Below are 26879 nucleotides of genomic sequence, written 5' to 3'. Positions count from 1 at the left end.
TGGTAGTTAGACTAATCACAGTTAAACGACAATTTTCAAGGAAGATAAAAAATGATGAAATACAAATTCGTAAGACTTCCAATTGGAACCTACTTGTTTACTTCAGTGCGGATATAATAACAGATTCTGCAGCAAAAGAGAAAATGAAAATTTCACTAATTTCATTAATTAAGTGATTAAGTTAATCATCCTTTGAACAACCGGGCCCAGGTATTTCTCTAGTATTTCCAAACTTCTTTGACGGTACACATAGTTCTGATGGTGATTACCGAACGTTGTCAACGGTTACTTCATGGCAAAGGGGAAACAACGGTATCTTACTGTCGACCATACATCATACATCTAAAGATTTATTTACGTCATCTTAATCACGGCCTTTCAAGTGGTTCACGATTCAAAACAGTAAAAACGTCATCGTACATGTAGCACATTCGTTATCAAGCAATTGCAGGTATTAGATCAAAGCAATGGTGTAGTGTTAGGACTGAGAGTGGAGCATGCTAATCATTCAAGTGCAGTCATTAAAGTTGTCCAAAGGCAGTATCTATAGTACAGGTATTATGCGTAAAGCTAATGTAACACATAATCCCAAAGGCTGTTATAGTATTACTGTGGTAGGCCACCAATTACAGCCGAGTGAGTGTATCGATATCAGGCTGTAACGTTCGTGTAACAAAATAAATGACGTGGTCTAAGGATTAGTATATACAGGAAAAATGATTAATATTATCTTGATGATCATATTTTGTTTAAATTCTGATTGAGTCAAACTAACAAAATAACATTTCGGTGGTTTTATCCACATAGTAAAAAAGCAAATCTGTTCAAATAACATCTAAGGAAAGGAAATATTGAAGCCAGTTCATGAATCACCTTGTACTTAGCGTGTAATGAATATACTGCAATGAGGTAACACTATAGTCAAGTCATCACTCCCGCTAACACAAGGAGACATTCTACACTCTCACTGCATACATTAGCTTAAAAAGGGGGGTTATCCGGTAATGACATTGATGATGATGATATAACAACCAGAATAAAAGAAAAGATCAAAACAAAATCGATATATGTTTGTTTAAGTTTCAAGGCAAGTCAAAATCTGGAATTATTTTTTATTTGGTTTGGTTTTATTAGTTTAACGTCATATCAACAGCCAGGGTCATTTAAGGACGAGCCAGGTTAATTTGTGGAGGAAAGCCGGGGAACCGGAAAAAAACCACCGACCAGCGGTCAGTACCTGACAACTGCCCCGTATTCGAACTCGGTGGAGGGTTTATGGTTATATTTCGAGACATGTTCACCACTCTGTCACAGCGGCTGGGATGAGAGTCGGAGAGATGCAGGGATCATCAAATTAGTAAATACACTGTACCATTACTGTACATTAGCAAAACCATTATTTCTTTACAAGAAACAAACAAAAGAGATGACAAATATTTAATCACAATAATTATCAAAAAAGATCATCAAAGGATGTCAAAAAGTTAAATTATCCTTGCAAATATTTTTTAGTCCAACTTTCTCTTCATTTGATGCATCAAATAGCAGCAAAATCAAACAAGATGTTATCATGATACACAAAACCCATACTACATGTGTACTTTTAACTCTAAACAACGCAATTCAAAGTGCGGGGGTACTCACAGGAAAGTCGTAGTTTATTTCCGCCAGTTTCCGTTAGTTTCCGGAGTAATTGTCCAGCCGACATCTTAGCACTAAAGTGTCTCCGTTTGTCTATAAAACATCATAACTGTTTGACATTAATTGTTTAACAGACCATAACGTTTGTGGTTTACAAATGGATTATAATACAATGGACCAATACACATTTAAAGGTAAATATTACATATTTCAGTATTTGTTTTACAAAAACCTATTATTAGTATGATATGTACAATGTCAAGAACTAACAATACAATGTCAAGAACTAACAATACAATGTCAAGAACTAACGATACAATGTCACGAACTAACGATACAATGTCAAGAACTAACGATACAATGTCAAGAACTAAAGATACAATGTCAAGAAATAACAATACAATGTCAAAAACTAACGCAATGTCAATAACTAACGATACAATGTCAAGAACTAACGATACAATGCCAAGAACTAACGATACAATGTCAAAAACTAACGCAATGTCAATAACTAACGATACAATGTCAAGAACTAACGATACAATGCCAAGAACTAACGATACAATGTCAAAAACTAACGCAATGTCAATCACTAACGATACAATGTCAAGAACTAACAATACAATGTCAAAAACTAACGATGCAATGTCACGAAATAACGATACAATGTCAAGAACTAACGATTTATATCATAATCAAGCATCACACTGTAAACTGACTTAATTCATTATGCTTTTAAGATTTCAAGTTTGGCAAATAAGGAATAACAGCACTCTGTCACTGAACAAAACTCTCAGTAATTGTCGTGTTCCTGAGATACTGAACGTTATTAATTTGTTTTTGTCGAATTTGCTATAGCAGGTAAAAAACATATGGAACATGGAATCTATTCTAACTCATATAAGAATGCGACAGATATAATGTTATGCCCAAATTATCCAGTTAAACTGTTACACACGTATTTTTATACGGCTCATACCTTATAGCCGTTCACGTGTTTTTCATTCGTGATTTCGACTAAAATATTAATGTTTCCACATTATTCTTTTAGAAACATTTTCGCTGTGATTGATTTTTGAGAATTCTAATTATCCCCCGCAAAATATCTTAAATTTAGCCTCACTTGATTAATCGTACTGTAAACCAACTGTATTTCGTTTGCAAATTATTTTTGGAAATTTCGTCGCGAAAAAGATGTAACTAAATTACAGTAGAGTGTTTACCTGTAAATCAAGAAATGAAATCTTCGTAAAGATGTCATTTGGCTTAAAAACACAATATATAATCTCTACAGAAATAAGTTGGAATATATCAGCAGATGTTTACTGTACAGAAAATTTGGTGAAGCCTTTGTTTTATCGTTGTTTGCTGAAGTCCCTGCTCTTGTCCTCTTTCTGTGAAGGCAATGTAAACAGCTGCCAATACTTCAAGCATAATCATTACAGTATCAATTCATCTAATACATGTACCTGTTGACATTTACGATCGTATTAAGATTTAGCTCAAATAATCCAATCTCAGTCAATTGTTTACCTTTACGCATAGTTTATTTCGTTCAGTCACTATAGAACACAATATCCGATAATCCATCAATTGACACTTTAGAAATTGGCAGCATTCAATGATTCATACCGTCTTATGAATAGCACTAAGTTTGCTATATTTGGCAACAAAAGAGAAGCTGATTCTTGATTTCCTTGCAAGGTCTTTGAGTAGAAATTAATAACTTGATATCCACCTGCTTCATTATTAATGCCTCAACTTACTTCAGAATCTATTTCTGTGCAGGTACTAACGATTTATCCTGTGTAGACCTTTCTCGGTGTTATAAATCAGTACCATGCGTTATCAGCCGAAACATCGTTAATTACGAAATTGCCAATTTGCACATACAAAATTTTCCAATTGTGTTGCATATATGAGACAATAAGAACGCTCTTGTCATATCGTTAAATAGATTGGGAAAATAGAAATTCCTTCATCTGGACTATTCGATCTCCTATTTTTCAATTTGGATTGCTTTTAAAATATTTCATTTTTGAATATCAAATTTCTCGATTTCTTTCTTAATTAAATGTCCCCACTGTTGGTCCCGCTGTAATCACCATCATTCCCATCATGTACATGTAGCTGGCGTTTAAACTTCTTCAACTTTTTTCTTTCAGTTATCCATTCTCTAAAATGTCTTTGCTGGTTAACAACGCTTCTATTTACATCAGATGGAAGCTTATTTTGTAGTGCGAAGTATAAAGCATAACAACAATAAATATCTGTCATTGTTTTTGTACAACGCACTTTATACTGTCCTTTGTTACTTTACGAGTTTTTCTCGGGTAACATTGATGCCACTGGAAGAAACTACTTGTTGCCCTACAAACATGTGACAAATTGTTCTGATCTTCTGTCGATGTTTTGCTACAACCTTTAATATTGTTCTTTGTTACTATTACTTACTGGGTAACATTGACCGCACTGGGAGAATCTACTTGTTACCCTACAGACATTTGACAAAGTGTTCTGATTTCTGTCGACTTTTACTTTAAGATGTTTTGTATTCCAGTGTCCCGTTGTGACTGGGACTGCCTGACGAGTGCTCTGATGAACAAATGTGACTTAGGGTCTAGAAAGTTACCGACGTGTCAGCAGGCCTCCCTGAGGTGTGAGGATACCGGCGGATGTGATATACAGTGTGATGACACCACTAAACGTAACATGCCACCTATTGAAAACGATGGATTAAAGACATTCCTGAAGGAAAGAAGGATCTTGTGCAGGAGAGCAGAAGCATGGGGTATTATATTGTAGATTTGTAACACTGACTTTAAAGGCATAGCATTTATGAGATTTGTTTGCTGTTTAAGACCCCAGATAAACTAATGTAAAACTGTATAATCAGACACATGTAAAAAAAAGTCGTATAACACAGGAGTAGTTAATGGTCAATGAAAACTGAAATTGAAAATGAAAAATATCATGTATCTCGGAAGAGTAAGCGTTATTTCCATTATTGCATGCATATTGAAGTATCCGATATTCTTTATGGTGCTTGTACATGTGTCCGACAGTCAACAGTTATCAAGTTTGACAAGAACATAACCCGGCTTTGGCTACTTTAATAAAACGCCAGTTTTTGTATAATCCTCAGAAAAAGTAGGATTTTCTCTTTTCTCTAGTGATAACCTCAAGATGTGAGGAATGCGATATTGAGCTGAAGACGATGAGACTAAGACTGCCTAAGAAACGGGAAAGGCTAGCGTGTGGAACTGTACAGGAGATGCTGGACCAGAACCTAATCCAGTTCGACTGTATCTATAAAGTCTGCGATTGTCAGGAAGAGGATAATCGACTTATAGCCAACTGCAAAGGTAGAGTTGAATCTGCAGGGGAGAAAATACAAATACATTTATTTGTCTTTTAATTGTTAGAGCAATGGGGGAGGATAGAGTGTCAAAGAATTGGTTTTGTGTCATTCTTCAAATTGATTTGAAGAAATGGAAGGCGCTTTTCATTTTTTTTCTTTAATTTTTAGGCTATTGGAATAGTCGTATTAAATTGTACAAGGTTTATATGATGTTTTTTACTTAGTTTTGTCTTTATATTAGCGAATACACAACTAAAGGAATTGGTGTATCTTTTAGAATTAGACTGATAAGAAACTAAGATGTTGATTATTTCACGATTGACTTATATACTTAGAATATACATGTAAAGCGCATTCGAAGGTTGTTCCATTTGTGCAGTAAACAGTTGATTTCCCAATTACACAATGCAATTATCACGATCTTGGTAGTGAAACCAACTCACAAACAGAAGTGCCACCCCCAGTCTCACGCGAAATTTGTGAAATGAATGAATTATATACCCGTAATAGCCAAATCGCGAATAATTGGATACGCAATACGAATAAAGTACTGTGTACCATGCCATTTCGTATCTTGTAACCTACATGTATCTAGATATATTTTGGATACAGAATAAAGTCCCTTTTAGTTTGAATTTATATTTGTGCTTACTGAACACTTCGTCAATAGGAGGTTTGATTTGTTATTGTGGTATTATAACTGGCCTGTCCAGCCATGTCAAAATCCCCTTTTCCTATCCAAATATATGGATTCTTTTTTCTACAGTTACCAACATTGAAACAACCAATAATGGTAATGGAAATGCAAATATCGAGGAAGGTCCGCAAGAAGCTCCAGAAACAACAACAACAACGCTTCATTTCACAACACCGCAGAACATGAAAAAAGGCAAAAGAAATAAATCTCCTAAAAACAAAAAGAATGCATCTACCACTGCAAGCACGACAAGTAAAGTATCATCATCAACAAAGACAGGAAAAAAGAAAGAAAAAGGGCAAAATTCAAGTAAAAAAGACGAAGAGTCGGAATCGGAACATGACGATACTACTACTTCAGGTTCGAAAAAGGATAAGAAGAAGAAAAAGGGAAATAACAATAATGAAAATACAACTAGTATGTCAGTAACATCCCGAAATAGCAGGGAACAAACCTTTAGCGGTAGTGATCAAGTTACTGGGGCAGTAGAGCCTGCATCTACCACTGCAGGTCAGAAAAAGACGAAAGGCAAGAAAAAGAAAGGAAAGGACAATGGCGAAAGCACAACATCATCAATTACTGGAAGAGACCACAGAAGGAAAGGGTATGGTCGGCGATGCCATGTTAACGAAAACGGAACTAGCATTGAAACTACTGATATTAATGTTACCAGCGGAACAACCACTATAGCCTCACAGACAGCTGTTCACAGGGGTGGGTGGGAATTCAGAGGAAACTACATTTGATTCCGTCGATCCAGTTAGCAGTGTTACAAACAAAGAACCATTAATCAGTATCGAAACCACATCACAAACAATTAGCGGTCTTCCGGGAACTACTGCTGGAGATGTACGCGTCATAACAGACCAAACTTCCGGTGAGGTCAAAACGACAGGAATTGAAAACGAGGCAACAAGTGACTATTTCGATTATAAGGGTAACAGTACAGAGAGCTGGACAAGCTATACCGATCACCTAGACTCCGTCAATGGATCTGTTCAGAGGCATGGAATCCACCTAGAGACCAGTACTGAGGTCAGGACAAGACCACCGGAGAATGTTACACCACAGAGTAAGTACTTATCCTCTAAATACTACTGGCAGGTGACTAGTTCTCGCCGAGTATCAATTGCAGTCACGATCGCACGTGTACTTGTATGATCAAAGATGAATTTTCAGACCATTTTACGGGGAAAACAGCAAGATGGTTTTTTTTGATGAAAAAATTGCGTCATAATCGTGCAGCTACAGATGCGAAGGAGAGAACTTGTACTTGGCGAGAAATGGTCACCTACCATATATATGACTAAATCAATCTGTTAAGAGTTTGAAATTTAACATGGCAATGACAAAAAGATAGACATTTCCCGTACAACATTACTGTGTTTGACTGCAATTTCATATCCACTGACACATCCTCTATAATTGCATTACCGTGTACATCTACTCGTCATTAACAAATTATCTTGAGGATTTCGTTGTAAATTTTTCTTTCTTTTTTTTCCTTTCGTAGTTTGCCATCATTCATAATGGACGGAACAGTTACCAGACAGCCGGGTATTTTCATGGTGATGATATTTTCGTGATGTCCCATTCAGAATTGGTGGAAACTTCAATAATTTTATCCAGATCGCAAAAATTCAAACCCGCTAAAATTTCATATTTCTCTTTTAGTTTAAAATCACGAAATGCAACTCACGTAAATACCCGGCTATACGGTATATAGTATTATAAAATTAATAGAGTCACTGTAAGGTTTTTTCGCCCACAATCGATCTTATGTAAAGTGTTCATGGAATTAAGAATTATAACAATGAATCGGGACATTTTTCTATCTTTCAGGATCTGGTTTGCCAATGCATCAGACGCCAGTCTTCAGTTATGCATTAGCAGGAGGTGTGGCTGGCATTGTTCTTATTCTGCTGATCGTATTATGCATTGCTCTTTTCGATAAGGATAGAAAAAGGTACGTACAATATTTTTGAAGAAAATTGAAAATTTCTTTGATACTATCTGAAACATTAACATTTTTTCGTATATTTAGTTGTCACTTTCACTGAAAAATAAAACTTTGCAACATATTTCAGTCTACACACATTTCTATGGTAAATCCTGTAAAATCTCAAATAAAGGCTATTATAAGGTACATGGATACGTATATTGATTGTGCCATGGTGTCATGGTAATATCTGAATCAACCATTATCTTTATTAAGTAAAAAATACCGATGCAAAATTTTGCAATTTACTTTAGAACTTATTCAAGGTGGTTTTGTTAATCACATTTGTAGCCTTTGAAACCACCATTTAAGTGACAGCGTGTGATATGTAAAAACAAAATGATGTTTGAAAGATTTAGGAATGTCTAAAATATCGCGAATTTGGAAGAATCTGCGAATTAGTGAAATTAAATAACCCGGGAATACCGGTATTTACAATAAGTTCATATAAAGACAAACAACATTAAACAAGAGCGTATGTCGTTTAAACCCCATCTCTAACAAAAACTGTTGGTTACTATAGTATTTTTTCTTTTCAGGAAAATGAAACAGAGGAAGTTTTTAGACTCAATGAACCTGCCACCACCTCCTACAGAATTGCGAAATGTATGTACTATCTCAATATTGTTATCTCACCAACTATCATCAAATGATGAATCACGAAATATATATAATGTCTCAATATTGTTATCTAACCAACTATCATCAAATGATGAATCGCGAAATATAGATAATATCTCAATATTGTTATCTCACCAACTAACATCAAATGAAGAATCACGAAATGTATGTACTCTCTCAATATTGTTATACATGTATAAACAACTATCATCAAATGAAGAAGCCGAACCATTTGTTAGTGAACCCCCTCTTCAATCACAGCCCTATGAGATTGGGCATATCATATTTAACAGTTTCATTTTGCACTTAAACTTGATAACATGGCTTCTTTGTTTACGTATCATTTCTGCATATTGTTGATATGGTTGTGATTTTAACGGAAGGGGAATCTGCAACTATTTAAAAGTTCTCTTAATCACAACACAAATATTGTACTTTGTATTCTCAGTTATACATCAGACTTAAAGTTGTATGGTCTATCACTTTCGCTCTTTTTGTCATAGTAAAAACTGTATAGGTGCTATACACATTTTTCTCCGTCTGTCCGAGGTTTAAACTTTCTAATTTTACCACTTTTTATAAAGTTGCAGCAATAGAAGTATTTTAATTACAAAAGTAAAAAAATCTTTTTAACGTGTACACGTAAAAAATAAGCTCGAAAGATACCGAATCATTCCGAACTCTTCCGAACATCGTCGCGATAATCCCGAAGTAGGGTCGCAGAAAACAGTAGATTTGGACAATTTATGAAAATAAGGAGCATGCCTTACAAATATAGATATCGTCATTTAACTGTAAAAAATACCTGTACAAAAGTATATATAATATTAATCAGCACAACTTTTGCAATTACAATTTGATATTTTGATACAGATTTGGCCAAATTCTGCGCTTATTCATGCATGTGAATACCATGGTAACAACAAAAAACTACCTGAAAAATTGCAAAATATCATGATTTTTAGCCCAAAATTGCAGAAAATTGTACTCAATTTTTTTCTTAAGACCTACCTTAAATTGAGCACTTCTATCACAATGGCAAAATAAGCTAATTTATTTCATAGGTCGATCGTGTGGATTTTTCAATATTTTTGCCTAAACCCGCGCTATGGATTTTTCTTCAAGTAAAGCTAGCATTTCCGGTCAAGACGCACTTCCGGAGGAGCCCAGAATTGTAATCTCTAACCCATTTTTGTTATGTTTATTTTTGAAAAAATTGAAGCTTAAATCAAACCCTCCATATTGGATGTACCAATTTCAGAATATATTTGATTTTTAAATTTTTATGCCTGGCTCAAAACAGGGACTCCCCACTTAATAAAAATATAGACCGGGGCCGGGGCCAGGCTGTTCTTCTCTTGTTTGCTACCTTATACGAGAGTTTTGAAACCAAGAGAAATGTCAACAATTTTTCGTAAACAAAACACGTGGTCGACCTCAGCAGACTGGATGTACAAAGAAATTAATGCTAAAACATTACAATTTTTAATACACACAATATTGAATTACATGTGTGGAAGAGATGTTTCAAATTATCGCCCTGTGGACATAAACAAGCACAATTTTCTCATATTAGCCAGAAGGAAAACGTAAACAAACACATGTGCGCTTACGCTAGTTACCTGGATATCTACGTGCAGGACGTGTTGACGCCAGTCACGTGATACGATTCGGAATTCCGACAAAACCCGAAGGTACTGAATATGGCGGAGATTGGAGGTGTTTTATTCAAAACCAGGAATATATTATCCCTAGATTACGGCCCTCTTATAGGCCGACATATGTTTTTGGGGAGCTAAATCATCAAGTTACATGTCCATGTTCAAATATATATATATCAAATGTTAAAACGACATATCGTTACAGTGAAAATTACCAGAAATACAACTTTAAAGTAAGACTATCATTAAATTAGAGAAGCTTTCATTATTCTATAAAGGCCTTTATAATGTTGCTCATTTCGTGTTTTCCAGGGACGTTCGAGCTCAAAGAGGAAATCTTCAGTGCGATTCTCTGCGACACCCAGCGTGGGCGATCAAATACGTTCCCCTACCAAAATGAAATCCTTTTCACTAAAGAAGACTGACCAACCTGACGCAAATAGTGTATGATGCACTGAGATGAGATTTTGTTTCCGAACAAGACGTTTGCGTATTATGTTTGAACATAAATTGCTTGCACATGATAAATGACGATTCAAGTCAATCGAGGAGATACTTATTTAAAGTTTTCTGTGAATTCGTGTGAGCCTTATGCATATTTGTATGCGAATATTGGTTTCCTACGCAAGATTATATGGCATTATTGATTCGTTCGAGTCAATGTATCCAAAGCACGTGTAAAAGAACATTAACTCAAAGTTGGTGAGATTTGCAATCTGGTTGAAATCATCTGTTCATGGTTCGTTCGTTTTCTCCATTAACAGATGATTTTAATCAAATTGTGGGACTGGACTATTGTAGATTGTATTGCTACGGATTATCCAAGTAAACGAGTGAAGTTTATATGTAACAAAAGAATATATATATATATATATATTTAAACATATAAAAATATAAAGTGGAGAGTTTTGTTGGTCCCAAAACAAAGCACGAATTAAACAGGAGATTTGATTCGAGTTATGCGAGTTCCACTATTGAGGTTCAATTATAATTATAGAAGTCCAGGGACGTAGATGACGCTTATAAATTCTGGCTTCTCTCATGTTCACGTTATATTTTCAATTGATTATGGTGCTTCAAATATTTTAATGTAACATTACTTTGGTAGCTATATCCCATGATTCTGTGAATCGTCGGTAGGGATCGTCCCTACCACATTCATACTTTGTCCGCCAATTCATTACGATTATTTGATGTAAAGTTATCTTCATTTGATCGTAATAATATGTAAATATTTATATTTTTGATATAATAAGTTTCATGCTTAACAGTGTCTCGTAACCCTTTTCAGGCTGGATGTTGATATTGGCTTTATGCCTTTGCATAATATATACTAGATCGTTTTATGTATATAATATGACTGAAGGCAAGGCCTTAAAGGGCGCAGCTAGATGTTTTGATATGAATCATGCACGGCATAGGAAGAGCGAAGCTCTACTTGTTTATTTGATTTTCTATTTCATGTAAAAGACATAAATTAGAAATAAAAGGACAAACTGTAAACTATATTAGTATATGATGTAAACATTTTCTAGCATAAACTCAAAGAAATGAACTCAAAGATTCGGATTTCTCTGTGTTCATGCGAATCCTATGATTTCGCGCCATTTGTTGACGTTATGTGACGTCATGATTCCTTGTGCTAATCTTCGCCTTGGTGGATATTTGACTACATTCTATAGCTTTTAATTTTCAAAGTGTATTTAAAAATAATAAAAAATGTTTTAGTACCCCTGTTATGCATTTGCATTAGTTAAATATATATTTAATGGGGAGAGCAGTACCGGAGCAACGCACAACCTTCCAATATGTATGAAAAAATGGCGGCCGCAAACTGAAACTGTCAGTGTGTAGGATTGAATTTTGAAGATTGTGTTTTTTCTTATATTTTCGTGTTTCTGTTACCTTAGAAGTGCTTCGCACTTCGTGCCCTTATTAACATGTCACACTTAAATATAATATTATTGATTGATTGATTGATATATACATGTACATATAGAAAATATTACCATTATGACATAGATACTATTTATTTCTGCATGATGTATATGTGAGAATGTCATATTATTGAAAATGCGTAAGGACACATTCCAGTCACACGTGTTTTTCACACAAAGAAATTCCAGGTGAACATCATGATTCACGACGACCATTTGTTGATGACACAATGTGCACCTTAATTTCTATTCAAACAGTGACATTTTGTATCTCAGACTGCAGTAATGCATATTTATGCAAATTTAAGCGAAGCAGAGTTATTTCTCTTGATATGTTTCATTTATATAATCATACAAAAATGTATAAGAGTTTTATTCCCTGTGTATTTTTTATTATAAATCATTGCATAGCCAAGGATATTTAATACGATAAGGGCTTCAGTATCGTACCGAATATCCTTGGCTTCAGTATCATACCGAATACCCTTAGCTTCAGTATCGTACTGAATACCCTTAGCTTCAGTATCGTACTGAATACCCTTAGCTTCAGTATCGTACTGAATACCCTTAGCTTCAGTATCGTACTGAATACCCTTAGCTTCAGTATCGTACTGAATACCCTTAGCTTCAGTATCGTATTGAATACCCTTAGCTTCAGTATCGTACTGAATACCCTTAGCTTCAGTATCGTACTGAATACCCTTAGCTTCAGTATCGTACTGAATACCCTTAGCTTCAGTGTATCGTACTGAATACCCTTAGCTTCAGTATCGTATGAATACCCTTAGCTTCAGTATCGTACTGAATACCCTTAGCTTCAGTATCGTACTGAATACCCTTAGCTTCAGTATCGTACTGAATACCCTTAGCTTCAGTATCGTACTGAATACCCTTAGCTTCAGTATCGTACTGAATACCCTTAGCTTCAGTATCGTACTGAATACCCTTAGCTTCAGTCGTACTGAATACCCTTAGCTTCAGTATCGTACTGAATACCCTTAGCTTCAGTATCGTACTGAATACCTTGCTTCAGTATCGTACTGAATATCCTTAGCTTCAGTATCGTACTGAATACCCTTAGCTTCAGTATCGTACTGAATCCCCTTAGCTTCAGTATCGTACTGAATCCCCTTAGCTTCAGTATCGTACTGAATCCCCTTGGCTTCAGTATCGTACTGAATACCCTTGGCTTCAGTATCGTACTGAATACCCTTAGCTTCAGTATCGTACTGAATACCCTTAGCTTCAGTATCGTACTGAATACCCTTAGCTTCAGTATCGTACTGAATACCCTTGGCTTCAGTATCGTACTGAATACCCTTGGCTTCAGTATCGTACTGAATACCCTTAGCTTCAGTATCGTACTGAATACCCTTAGCTTCAGTATCCTGAATACCATTGGCTTCAGTATCGTACTGAATACCCTTAGCTTCAGTATCGTACTGAATACCCTTAGCTTCAGTATCGTACTGAATACCCTTAGCTTCAGTATCGTACTGAATACCCTTAGCTTCAGTATCGTACTGAATACCCTTGGCTTCAGTATCGTACTGAATACCCTTTGCTTCAGTATCGTACTGAATACCCTTACCTAACTAAGTTGCTAAATTATGTATTTTTTTATTTTGAAGAGATGTGAATGAATTTGTTGTAAAAAGTGTAAACGAATATATCTTTAATGAAGTGATAGTAAGTTTGTGTTCAAAATCAGGAAAGTAAAATGTATGTACATTTTTATGTATTTTTTTTTCAATAGGCATGCAAATTTCACAGAAAGACTTTCATACCAATTTCCATATTTTAAATTGATTATTGAAGAAGAATTATTTCATATTTTACATGATTTATTGAATAAAACAAAACAGAAAAAGTTTGAGTGAATTATTTCAAATGTTTACTTATCACCAACACACCTCTATATCGGTATCCAATATTCAACTACCCACAGCAATATTTTCTTCCTATTACCGCAATAAGGAGGATCCTTAGCCAATCCGTGTCATAATCCCGGTGTTCACCATTAAAATGGCTGTTTGATACATCATGAGCCTTATGTTGAATGAAGTTAGCAGAGTTACTGGAGGGAATTACTAATGTAATATATTCAAAGTTCAAACTCGTCTTATGTTATATACTTCAAACATAGTTTAGACAGTAAATTTATTTTTTAGGAATAAATGTACAACTGTAAGCTAAACATTTTTTTTTTGAAAAGCCAAAGACGTGTATTAGAAAGTGTATAAATCTACAATTGGATTTGAGAATTTGTCAAATGTGGTATATGGAATTTTATGCTAAATGTATATGTTTTCAAACATGTGAAGAAATATGTTCTGTAGTGATAACACAAGCCCCTTGATCCCAAATCAGCATTCAGGACAATGTTTTATTTCCCGGTCGCTTTATTTACACGAATGTAGTGCATAATGAATTTGTATAGAATACATCACACATCTTATTATTTCCCTAGTATCCTCAATCCATCATACCACGACGTGGAGTGATTATTTCAATTTCAATGTCCGTAATGTAATATTTCTTCCTGTAATTTGTTGGTAATAACAGCTATTTAAACCAATTTCACGAGTGATGTTTTTTTTCTTTGTATACAACAAAATAACTATTGACAAAGTCAATTGATTGCCATTTTTATGTCTTTAACAATACCTTGTAATACTTCCTGAGTTTTGGAAGCGCACCAGAGTACTATCTGTGAACTTGCTACCACAGTGTCCAGATTTCTGAGCGTCACTATGGATACAGAAAGACGTTGCGGTGAGTAAGCTATCATGGTCACTTAACCCATGTTCTTATACTCAGAGTTGTAGAATTATTAGATATACATGTATTGTCGGGTGAATGAGTGTAGGTATACGATGACTATTGGTATGATGCTGACTTAAGTTTTATGTCTCTGACTCCGATTTCTCGAAAGTAAAGTGCAGATTGGGTCGAAACTTAGTATTGTTCATTACATGTATGTAACTTAAATCAATTTGTCTTAGTTATATCAGTTTTTGGTTCATTATTTGCGAAATCAGTAACAAGAATTAACAAGCTTCAATCATTATAAAATCAGACCCTTTGATTGGTTACAACCAATCGATTTTAATAATCTTCAATTACCTTATTACATAGTGGCCTATGATAAAGATATAACAGTTACCGTAATACCTTATTATAGTGGCCTATGATAAATATATATAACTGTTACCGTAATACCTTATTACATAGTGGCCTATTATAAATATATAACTGTTTCCGTAATACCTTATTATAGTGGCCTATGATAAATAATATATAACTGTTACCGTAATACCTTATTATAGTGGCCTATGATAAATATATTATTACATAGTGGCCTATGATAAATATATAACTTTTACCGTAATACCTTATTACATAGTGGCCTATGATAAATATATAACTTTTACCGTAATACCTTATTACATAGTGGCCTATGATAAATATATAACTTTTACCGTAATACCTTATTACATAGTGGCCTATGATAAATATATAACTTTTACCGTAATACCTTATTACATAGTGGCCTAGATAAATATATAACTTTTACCGTAATACCTTATTACATAGTGGCCTATGATAAATATATAACTTTTACCGTAATACCTTATTACATAGTGGCCTATGATAAATATATAACTTTTACCGTAATACCTTATTACATAGTGGCCTATGATAAATATATAACTTTTACCGTAATACCTTATTAAATAGTGGCCTATGATAAATATATAACTTTTACCGTAATACCTTATTACATAGTGGCCTATGATAAATATATAACTTTTACCGTATAATTAAAAATAGGGCTATGATAAATATATAACTTTTACCGTAATACCTTATTACATAGTGGCCTATGATAAATATATAATTTCTACCGTAATACCTTATATAGTGGCCTATGATAAATATATAACTTTTACCGTAATACCTTATTATAGTGGCCTATGATGAATATATAACTTTTACCGTAATACCTTATTATAGTGGCCTATGACAAATATATAACTTTTATCGTAATACCTTATTACAAGGGCCCCTATGATAAATAATATAACTGTTACCGTAAAATCTTATTACATAGGGGCCTATGATAAATATATAACTTTTACCGTAATACCTTATTACATAGTGGCCTATGCATGATAAATATATAACTTTTACCGTAATACCTTATTACATAGTGGCCTATGATAAATATATAATTTTTACCGTAATACCTTATTATAGTGGCCTATGATAAATATATAACTTTTACCGTAATACCTTATTACATAGTGGCCTATGATAAATATATAATTTTTACCGTAATACCTTATTATAGTGGTCTATGATAAATATATAACTTTTACCGTAGTACCCTATTAGTGACCTATGATCAAACCATTTACAGAGACACACTCTGCCAATCGTCGACTGATTTCTATTTGGGTGGTTTACACAGCGTGTATTGGGTCATCTATTGGTCTATCCTATCCACAAGCTGATACGATGAACATTGGAAATATTTCCTGTTTAACACTTAATACAGGTAAATATTTCATCACATAGCATGTAAGTTGACGCCTTCACTACCAGCGTATTCTTTAAGGAATGACGTGATTATCCCTACTTTATTAACATTCATAGTTATGGGATAAAACAAACTATCCGCTTTAGATATAAATCTACAAAATATGAAAGCTCCTATTCACCTATCACCGGAAACCAACGATTCCCCATTCTATCATTTTTGTTCAACAATAGCACAACAACCCAATCGATGAATAAGCCTATACAATTATGAAATCGACATTTGTCCTTCACGACAGTTCATATATGATATTTTAGTGAAACTACATAAGTAGTTTCTACATACAGTAGTATATTCTGGGTGTATTTTGCTGTTGTATAAGGTTTACTCTATTTATCGAAATGAATAGAAAGGTTTTTTATTGATATTTCACACTCGTAATGCATCTTTACTTGAAGCATGATGATGGGTTATTACAAAAAAAAATCAAAACTGTATGCAGATGTCAAGAACCACATTCTTTATCAGTGAAAAAATAGTCAATATATATTTCGCCAATTTCAAAACGTAGCATATTTTTAAATATCTCTTCTTTTTAGATTCCATACAACCTCAAAACATCGGTTGTAGTACAACTTGCAGCAGAAATGTAGTTTATAATGTCACAGTATTCTGCAAGGAGGAAACATGCGATATCAAAACACAGAACTGGAAATTCACTTTACAAAATTATCATCGAATTGACTGGAACACATCTAAGGAAAGAATTGACGGTACGTATATAATATTAATATTTAACAGTGATATACAAATACATGTAGTAATACAAGAGTGTATATTATGTGATGATACAGGCGTTATGATTATATTTTATGTAGTGTTTTAAATTAACAAATACGTTTTGACTGAACTGCTTTAATCGAGAAAACTGTTAGATTGTACATGTATTTCAATATCAAGAATACTTTTAAAACAATTTCGTCTCATACACGCACCCGTATATATTACGCTGCCATAGCTATATATAGTCTCATAGCATAGCTTACAAACATGTATACATATCAGCTATCGGAAACTATGACCTTTTTCAAACAGTTAAAATTGCAGATCAAACAACCAAATGATGTGCGTCAAAATGTATCTGGTACCATCTTTTAAATTTAAATAATATTATAGCTAATCAAATTTCTTTTCTAGTCATTTTATTAGTTGAAAGCTGCCCCGATTCCACACCAAGTTTTAAAGTCAAGATTTCATTGAAGAAACCGATGGGAATTATTTCTTGGCAAGATGCCATCGAGTACGTCCGACAAAACACAGTAAAATTACAGTACAACTGTACAGAGTGCTATGACAGATCTTGCTTGTTACCGAGCTTAAACTGCACCTGTGCTGCTGGTACATGTATGTTGTTATGAATAATTTCCCCTTGTATTTATACACAATTTTCGTTCACCGTAAACATATTTAATTTCTATCCATTTTTCTGGATTATAACAAATATACATTGTATATATATATAAACTTTGTTTTAATTAAAATAAACTGCAGTAAAGGTAATTAACTATTTTTAATTGGTTTTTGATACTTGTAATTTTCCACAGCAAATGCTTGTTTGACATAGTCTCTATAAAGCTCGTATGTAATATGCACATTTGTTTCTCATGGAATAATAAAATGCAAAGGCATATACAATTCATCATGTGTTAATTCTCTTCAAGTAAATTTGGGTTCCATGAAGATTAATTGAATTGACGTTATGCTTTCAATGATAAAATTCAAAAGAAAAAGCCGATCTGATGATGATCTAATCTGTCTATAACATTTAACAGTGGATTCCCGATAAAACGTGCAATCAAGTTCAACTGAGGATGCTACCGAAAACTATAAACTCAATTACTATTAATTGATGCTGTTTTTACAAGGCGATAGAAGTATACGTTAGTATTGATGGAAAAATGATTAACAGACGTGCCACGATATTGACCGATCATAATAAGCAAGTTTATTACTACATTTTATTTGTATTTCAGTAAAACATTATCCAAATGGAACTTCTTCCACACCAGCAACCTATAAGAGAACAACGCATTCAAAGACAACTGCAACACAAATGACTAAAGAATTAACAACTCAAAGGTTACCAACTACCAAATCAACGACTCACACAGCCATCAGATCAACGACCCCAAAGCCAACATTTTTTATAAAAACAACTAAAAAGTCCACCAGTATAGCACCCACAACTACCGAGTCATCCAATACCATGCATACCTCTGGTAATTATATAACGCATCAATAATTTACTCAGCAATATGGTGGCAGTAATGGCCAATCATTTAAGGACCATATCCCCATAAGCAATGTGTTGTGTGTGTGAATGTATGTTTTGGTAGGCTGTAATACAATCATATTAGATGCATGATAACGAGAAACTTCTGATTTATAATGTTAGACACAATGTACATGTAATGATTGTGTCTCGTCGAGATATACCTCTAACATTGTTGGAGTAGGTATGGAGGTTGTGGTATATTCATTTTGTGTCTCTTTGTACTAGGGGGATATTTGTTCTTTTTACAGTGCTATCTCACTAAATAGTGTGCCAATCATCTTTAGTAATAGAGGCATCACATAGACAGACGAGGACGAAAACGTATATTATAATTAAGACCATCATTTCTTCTTTCAGTTTCGGAGGACAAATCTACTGCAGCCCGAGAAGCATCCAACAGTACACCTGTAATAGCGGCCTTAAGCTCCGTTCTGGTTGTGACATTGGCGGCCATTATTGTTATTGTCTTATTTGTCATTCGTCGAGGTAACAGGTAAAAACGTACTTTTATGTTATCTTTTTAATTTTATAGATAACTAGACAGTAAATCTTCAGGTGGCATATATATGGATGTCATTTATCCTTATGATGTAAAACCTTATACATATGTTACACAACTAGTAGGTTAAAAGAGAAATCATGTTTTAGTAAATAAGAAACTTGTTTTCACATCTTTATTTTAGGAATGCGAAACCTACCGAGACAACAGAATATGATGTGGTCACAAACAGCCCTGCATATGGCAAGGCAACTATGCCTCCAAAGGTACATGTATTATTGAACTAATGTTTATTTACTGCATATTATAATAAGTATACAAGTATACGGATGATTACTGGATTACATACATTTGTAATGTGATGCATGCCGTTTACCTGTCGTGTACATTCAATAAACAAGAGGCCCAAAGGGCCTGTATCGCTCACCTGGTTTGTAATGCCAAGTAATGTTCTGAATACAGGTTCATTGTTTCTTTTCTGAAGGAATGAGAATATATACCTCTAATTCCCCTATTGGGCCCCGCCCCTCCTGCCCCTGGGGGGTCAGAGCCAAAATTTACACAAGTTCTGTTCCCCTTTTCCCAAGGATGTTTGTGGCCAAATTTGGTTACAATCCATGCAGAACTCTATGACTAATAGCGATTTATAGGATTTACCTCTATTTCCCCTATTGGGCCCCGCCTCTCCTGCCCCCGGGGGTCAGAGCCAAAATTTATACAAGTTCTGTTCCCCTTCCCCCAAGGATGTTTGTGGCCAAATTTGGTTACATTCCATGAAGAACTCTAGGACAAGTAGTGATTTAAAGGATTTACCTCTATTTCCCCTATTGGGCCCCACCCCTCCTGCCCCTGGGGGGTCAGAGCCAAAATTTATACAAACTCTGTTCTTATTCCCCCAAGGATGTTTGTTGCCAAATTTGGTTACATTCCATGCAGACTAGTAGTGATTTAAAGGATTTACCTCTATTTCCCCTATTGGGCCCCACCCCTCCTGCCCCCGGGGGGTCAGAGCCAAAATTTATACAAGTTCTGTTCCCCTTCCCCCAAGGATGTTTGTGGCCAAATTTGGTTACATTCCATGCAGAACTCTAGGACTAGTAGCGATTTAAAGGAAATGTTGACGGACAGACGGACGCCGACGGACGCCGACGGACGACGGACGACGGACGCCGCGCCATGACATAAGCTCACCGGCCCTTCGGGCCAGGTGAGCTAAAAAAACTATTCAAGACGTCTTGATTCTGTCGGTTTATGTTTATATAATTTGGTGAAAATCTATACAGAAATGAAGCTGCTAGAGCACTGACAATCTGTAACAGTAACCTTGTTTTAAAAGATTTTTGTTCCCTCATTATGAGTGATACAATTTGATGGTCATCTACAGATCCAACATATAAACCGGATACTCTAAGCTATCTAAATATAGATTCTAATTATTCAGAATCGCAGTGTTCTGCCTGGACCAGAGGGTGTTGTGTACGACGAGATACCATGTGAAGTCCTGGCAAATCCAGAAATAAAGACACATCAGACCGATGACCACCGTCAGACCGATGACCACCGTCAGACCGATGACCACCGTCAGACCGATGACCACCGTCAGACCGATGACCACCGTCAGACCAGTAGTCAGACCGATGACCACCACTACTGCTACATCGCCTATGACAATATTAATGCCAGCAATTTATCAGTTTCTGTTGGTCTCCAGAATGCGTCTTGGTCGGTCGACAACAGTACTGGTATTGTTCAGGAAAAGGAAGAAGAGCTGCATACAAGAGTCGGCGAAAAGCAGCCTGACACAGGAAAAGTCCCAGACAGATGTCGGGAAAATTATTTTGTATTAGAAAAATCAGAGCCGTATAAAAGCAATACTGCATGTAAAGTAGGCGATGAATCTGCAAACTACTTTGTCTTAGAGAGGGTGACTAATGAACCAACTTCACTGGATACCATGGAGAGTAATGATCAGACAGACGACGGATACTTTCTGGTTGAAAAACGCGTGACTGCAGAACTCAGAGGTAGAAATGGGACATTAAAAGAAACGTCCGGCTGTTTAAAGCCGGAAACTCATGACAACACTTTCAATGACAACTATTTTGTCCTTGATAGAATCGCAGATGATCCAGCGGTTCCACAATGTAATGCACCAACTAACTTTGATTGAGGGATTGGCGTTCAGACAGAATAATGAACAGTACAAGACGTTAATGGTGATTGATACAACGGGAGGATATTTTTTTTCATATGTATATAGCTTTCACAATCAATTTCCAGCTTTTGTTTTAACGCAATGGAATGTATATATAAAGATGATTATAGTTCTTTACCAACGATCACACTTTGTGTGTTATAAGTATGCAATACATTCCCTTCAGAACGACTTTATAATACACTATGAACACAGTTGGTAAGATTTATACACAAATTTGCACAGTAGAAATGGCAACTAGTCAGCGGTTTATTTTGAATTTTTTCCATCAAGACTCAAAAACAAACATTATGTCCACCGTCTCCATTTCTGAATTGGTAACATCTCTGTATTCCGGACCTACTGTGTAAATGGACTATCTCTGGATTTATTTAAATGATCATAACTGATGCGAGATGTCAGCTACTGACCGATAACCTATTTACAATGGGGGTTTGAGACTTCTAGGTTACAAAATATTTAGGCTCTCTTTCCAACGTGAGGTCAAAATTGTTTTTAGCATCTTGATACTTGTATATAGATACTCTCGTCAGTGTGACAATCTACTGATATGTCCTTTTCAGCTGTACATTTGTATATAGTCCAATATGTATACCTGTTGTGGCTTTGTGACTTGCTAAGTGGTAGCAACACTTTCATATCTCATAATAAATGAAAATTATTCATTTTCTAGACATACACACACATAAACCGGGTATGTGTGAAGATATCATGTCTAAGTAATTTAACAAGCTATTGTAATATGAATCTGTCAAAAGTATTGACAGAAATACATACACATGTCTACATACATTATAAACATATTTACTTGTGAATCGACTTAATCATGTTAATTATACTTCATGATACATTGTTTATCAATTGATACAAACTCAAGGCTCACTCACCTACAAGTCTGTTGACATGAGTTCAATATTGCACATCCATGTTAATTTTAACTTTTCCAAGATTTCCATTTTTCTGAATTTTTAAATTTTTCATTTTTCTTTTGAATAAATGTCTTCTTCTTTTATTTTCAACTTTCCAAGATTTTCATTTTTCTGAATTTTCAAATTTTTCACTGTCATCTTTTTCTATTTCACAGATCTGTGCACATTTTTCTATGTGACTTTCAGATTTAAATGAACTTTTAAATGAACTGTCATCAATTTCTTCATGCTTTTCCATAAGTTTATTATTGTCATCACTTTTTGTGCTTTCAACACCAGTATCTGAACATTTATCATCAGTTTCTGTGTTCTCATCATCACTCTCTGTGCTCTCATCATCACTCTCTGTGCCATCATCATCAGTTTCTGTGCTGTCACTGTGGTCTGTGCTGTCATCATCACTGTCCTTGGTGTTACTAGAGAGAACAATGCCCTTATGTGGCAGTAAGCCAATCTGTGAAACACTTTCTGTGATAACATCTACACTTCGGTCATTTTCCTCTGCCGCTTCAGCTTCAATTTCACACAAATTCAGTCCCACCATGTCTTTCTTAACAGATATCTGAAATAAAATGTAAACTTAAGATGTCTGTCAAATCATTTGATAAACGTTGTCTCCCTATATCAAAGAAAGAGCCGACAGCAAGATGAGAGACAATGCAAAAGACAAGGTTACAACTTGCTCCCATCCTAGCACCATAGCATGGCAAATGTTTAAAAAAAGTGCAAAGTATGGCAATCTTGTATTAAAACTATAGTTTAACAGCATCAATCAAACAAATAATCAGCCTGCTCACATCTATGTAGTGCCTTTAAAGTGTAGGAAATTTCAGAAAATGACATTAGGGAACCTCACATGGACAAAAGCTAACATGGAAAATGCCTATTCTAAATCTATTCAAAGATACCGTCTAATTATCAAACTAAAAGTTACTTTACTGTACTAATTTTTTAGAAGAAAAACAGGTGATTAAAACTTATTTTACCAAAGTAATGACAAAATTGAAAACAGAATAGTAATGATATTTAATGGTCTTGGAATACCTAATTTATTACCATGATGCGGTATCAACTTACCTGAGCCAAGGCATCAGTCAGGGATGCTAGTCTTTTATCACTGAAGCAAAAATGTTCAGGTTAATATATATTTGTAACATTTATGATATATGTACTGCATATTGCGAAATATTGTAGAGAGTATGAGTAAGTTACTGCATTGGTACACTAGGTAGGTGGTTTACCGAATATGGCAACAACAAAGAATTTCTATGACTGATTAGTAGTGAAGGCGACAGAATCAAAACAAGATATTACTGGGAAGAATAGAAGGGTGGAGTATAGGACCAACATTACAGAATTTTTACTGGGAAGAATAGAAGGGTGGAGTATAGGACCAACATTACAGAATTTTTACTGGGAAGAATAGAAGGGTGGAGTATAGGACCAACATTACAGAATTTTGAAAGTTTACTGTTGAAATCTGTAACTAGTTTGTGAAAATATTAGAACATCATTCCCTACCTGGCGGTCTGTATCCACACACAGTAGTCGGTGATGTACAGGTCGTTGAGGATGTAGTAGGGGTATCTGTGGGTCAGGAGCTCACGTATCTCCAACAAACACTTTAGAATGTAGCCTTTACCTGTAAAATTATGCATAGCAGCTAAAATTTACACAGACAGAACAGTTACTTTCAAACAATAGTTTGGTCTAGACAAAAAAAATGATTGAGAACCAGAAGAAATAAAACATTAGTATTGTATGCCTCACTTTATTTCAATGAAGTTTGAAACACTTACCCAACTGAAGAATTTGGCGAGTGTCTGAGAGGACCTTGACGGATAACGCCCATTGTCTATATAGGGGGTAACATAAACTACGACGTAAAGAGCTCACCACGACGTCATCAAGGGAGTGAAATACCTACAATGATCAAGTTAATTGTGGTCATTGTAACAAATCAAAGTGCCAAGGCCACTCATAGATGCTGTGAATGAAGGACTAAAACAAAGGAATAAAGAAATTGATTTTTCATTTAAATATAGAATTTAGTAAACTATACATAAGTGTGCAGTGATGAATTTCGGAGTTTAATAAAAAATATTTACGATATACCGTATTTATTTTATGATATTTGAAGTTTTTCAAGAACAATAAGTTGAATAACTTATTATCCTGAAATAACTGTAATAAATTTTATTTCTAAATTATTTTTGAAATAACGATTTCAACACCAATGAAACCGTTCAGAATCTGAGTATCATTTTTTTTATAATTCTTTATTAATTGCTAAATTATCAATTTCATCAATGTCTCTTCAAAGACAAAAAAATAATAAGTAAACATTTTCGTATCTTAATATCCACTTAACATTGAAGAATATTTTCGGAAAAATATAACATTAGAAATATTACCATTTCCAGATATGTTTTGGTTTCCTTTTTAGAAAACTAACATGGGTTGCTTTGACGACTTCTGACTAATAAATCATGGCCAGATACTTTTGCCAAATAAAAGGTACACTATTTCATTTTGTATATCACTAGGATTTCTTTTAAATTCACAAGAACGCTAGCCGTTAACAACAAGAAAACTTCTTGTAATGTATCGGACTTTAGCAAGTCTTCGTAAGCCTAACAGTCATTGGTTGGCGAGATATTATCGTGCAGAACATTTATCGTGAGTTTTGCTTTGCCGACTTTTGACTTATAATAAAACATGGCCATATACGTTTGTCAAGTAAAGGGTACATTATTTGGTGACTTATAACAGTCAAATTTCTTTTGAATTCATAAGAACGCTATCATCAAGAAAACATCCTGCAATACATCGGACTTTTGCAAGTCTTCATAAGGCTAACGTACATTACACGGCAATATAAGTTCATTTGACACTTTAAGTTGCTCGTACATAAATAGATCTATATCATCATTATATTTTGTAAGTTTATGTTGATAGATTTGGTACTTTTTCCCTTTCAATATACCGCAGCTGTCGATAAACAACAGACAGAACTCCCAGTGACAGATCAAGGGAGGTGGCACATACTCAAAACTATTAACTTTTACTGTGCAATAATATCTCAGATATAGTTCGTCAATACAACCAACACAAAAAACTTTAGAAGCGTTATAAGAACTTTCTTTTGCAGTTACCTTCCTAACATTTGATTACAATAATCGATCATTCGCATGAATTACGTAAAATTTAAATAAACATACACAATCCAAAATCCACCGAAAGTCTGTCGTGGAGGAAGACAGCGAAGAAGGCGTTGTTCGTGATTTTCGGGAGACCAGTGTTCTTGGAGTAATACAAATATCATAGAGTCCCAACTGAACACTTAAAACACTCCATCCATGGTATATACGTATACGTATGTACAAATTCTATGTCTGTGGTTTTGAATATTGGGGTTTTATTTTTTCATACCATCAAGAATTACGTGAAATGAACAAAACAACTTTTAATTATCATCGCGGAGTGATTTCATTGTTTTGATGTGCACAGACTCTCCAAGCGTACCTAAGAATGCTGTTTCACAGCATCAAAAACAAACTCAAGGTCACATCATTAAGGGAATGAAATATATAAATTGACTGTGTGCATTCTTCCTAGATAGTCAAAGGAAAAGATCATTCCATTATCGTCAAGCAAACATGATTTGTGAAAAATTTTATCAAAAAAGATCGCAACCAAAAGGACTGGTATAAAGCTCATCTACACTAGCTACACAGATTTGGTGACATGGTTTCATTAATTTACTATAGCAATGAATCTCTGAATGCCTGATATAAAAAGTAATACTTACATCTAGCCATGACAAGGTAGCACTCAGATTACATATGGTCCAGGCTGACTCCACCTGTAGTCAAAAGTAATTTTCTATTTCATGTTTCATAAGTTGAGATCTGGACATCTATTTTTCAAATAAATCATCTTTAAAATCCAATATATCATTTAATATGACTACGGGGTACTAACCTTGGGTTTGGGTTTTGTTTACAGTTAGTTTAACGTCATATTAACAGCCAGGGTCCTGTATGGACGTGCCAGGCTTGTTGGTGGAGGAAAGCTGCAGTACCCAGAGAAAAACCACCGGCCAGCAGTCAGTACCTGGCAACTGCCCCACATGGGATTTGAACTCTCGGCCCAGAGGTGGAGTTCTATCATCCCACATAACACACCATATACTCACATTGTCTTCGCCCTCTGTAGCCCGATGGTTGTAAGCGTAGGCGAACAGCAGGTCTACTAGTCCTAGGTAAACTCCAATCAACTGCTTCTCATCCAACAAAACTGACCAGTTAAGGAGTCTAACAAGTTGTTTTCTCAGGAAATCTTTGTGAGAAAAACTTAAACTTTGTGAGGTTTAAGGAACAAGCAATACAATAACTACTGTTGATTTGACTGGTATTTTAAACCAGGGGCATTTAAGGAT

At 34.8% G+C, this 26879-nt stretch overlaps 4 protein-coding genes across 8 annotated transcripts in view; 3 read left to right on the top strand and 1 right to left on the bottom strand.

Annotated features, from left to right (window-relative positions):
- The window catches only part of LOC138335848 (protein SHQ1 homolog), a 32856-nt gene that overhangs the window by 1174 nt on the left and 4803 nt on the right, over positions 1–26879 (bottom strand). For 2 of the 3 annotated variants that reach the window (XM_069285006.1, XM_069285007.1), the window contains exons 9-14: positions 26637–26737; positions 26250–26303; positions 24238–24361; positions 23960–24080; positions 23516–23555; positions 19456–23000 (exon numbers count right to left, since the gene is read on the bottom strand). In XM_069285006.1, the coding sequence (XP_069141107.1) occupies positions 22542–23000; positions 23516–23555; positions 23960–24080; positions 24238–24361; positions 26250–26303; positions 26637–26737 (899 nt within the window). In that variant the 3' untranslated portion in view covers positions 19456–22541. Of the gene's footprint in view, positions 1–1644; positions 1735–19455; positions 23001–23515; positions 23556–23959; positions 24081–24237; positions 24362–26249; positions 26304–26636; positions 26738–26879 lie in introns of those variants that run through there. The other variant, XR_011210341.1, reaches the window with a different exon arrangement.
- LOC138335850 (cylicin-2-like) lies at positions 1770–6574 on the top strand. The gene is made up of 4 exons (XM_069285008.1): positions 1770–1835; positions 4202–4432; positions 4815–5006; positions 5769–6574. Exons 1-4 carry the CDS (start codon positions 1799–1801, stop codon positions 6443–6445), a joined length of 1137 nt encoding a protein of 378 aa, XP_069141109.1. The 5' UTR covers positions 1770–1798; the 3' UTR covers positions 6446–6574.
- LOC138335851 (uncharacterized) lies at positions 7474–10807 on the top strand. Its single transcript, XM_069285009.1, has 3 exons — positions 7474–7665; positions 8238–8304; positions 10293–10807. The coding sequence occupies exons 1-3, from the start codon at positions 7556–7558 to the stop codon at positions 10428–10430; spliced, it is 315 nt and encodes a 104-aa protein (XP_069141110.1). The 5' UTR covers positions 7474–7555; the 3' UTR covers positions 10431–10807.
- Positions 13796–23022, top strand: LOC138335847 (mucin-3B-like). 3 transcript variants are annotated; one of them, XM_069285004.1, is made up of 8 exons: positions 13796–14692; positions 16341–16478; positions 17060–17233; positions 17658–17858; positions 18494–18739; positions 19153–19288; positions 19479–19560; positions 20736–23022. In XM_069285004.1, exons 1-8 carry the CDS (start codon positions 14671–14673, stop codon positions 21462–21464), a joined length of 1728 nt encoding a protein of 575 aa, XP_069141105.1. In that variant the 5' UTR covers positions 13796–14670; the 3' UTR covers positions 21465–23022. The 3 variants fall into 3 exon arrangements, with proteins under 3 accessions (XP_069141105.1, XP_069141104.1, XP_069141106.1); XM_069285003.1 differs by having other exon boundaries at positions 17658–17864; XM_069285005.1 differs by lacking the exon at positions 16341–16478 and having other exon boundaries at positions 17658–17864.

This window comes from Argopecten irradians, chromosome 12 (assembly GCF_041381155.1).
Source record: "Argopecten irradians isolate NY chromosome 12, Ai_NY, whole genome shotgun sequence".
Lineage (NCBI taxonomy): Eukaryota > Metazoa > Mollusca > Bivalvia > Pectinida > Pectinidae > Argopecten > Argopecten irradians.
This window is presented reverse-complemented; position numbering and strand designations above follow the sequence as displayed.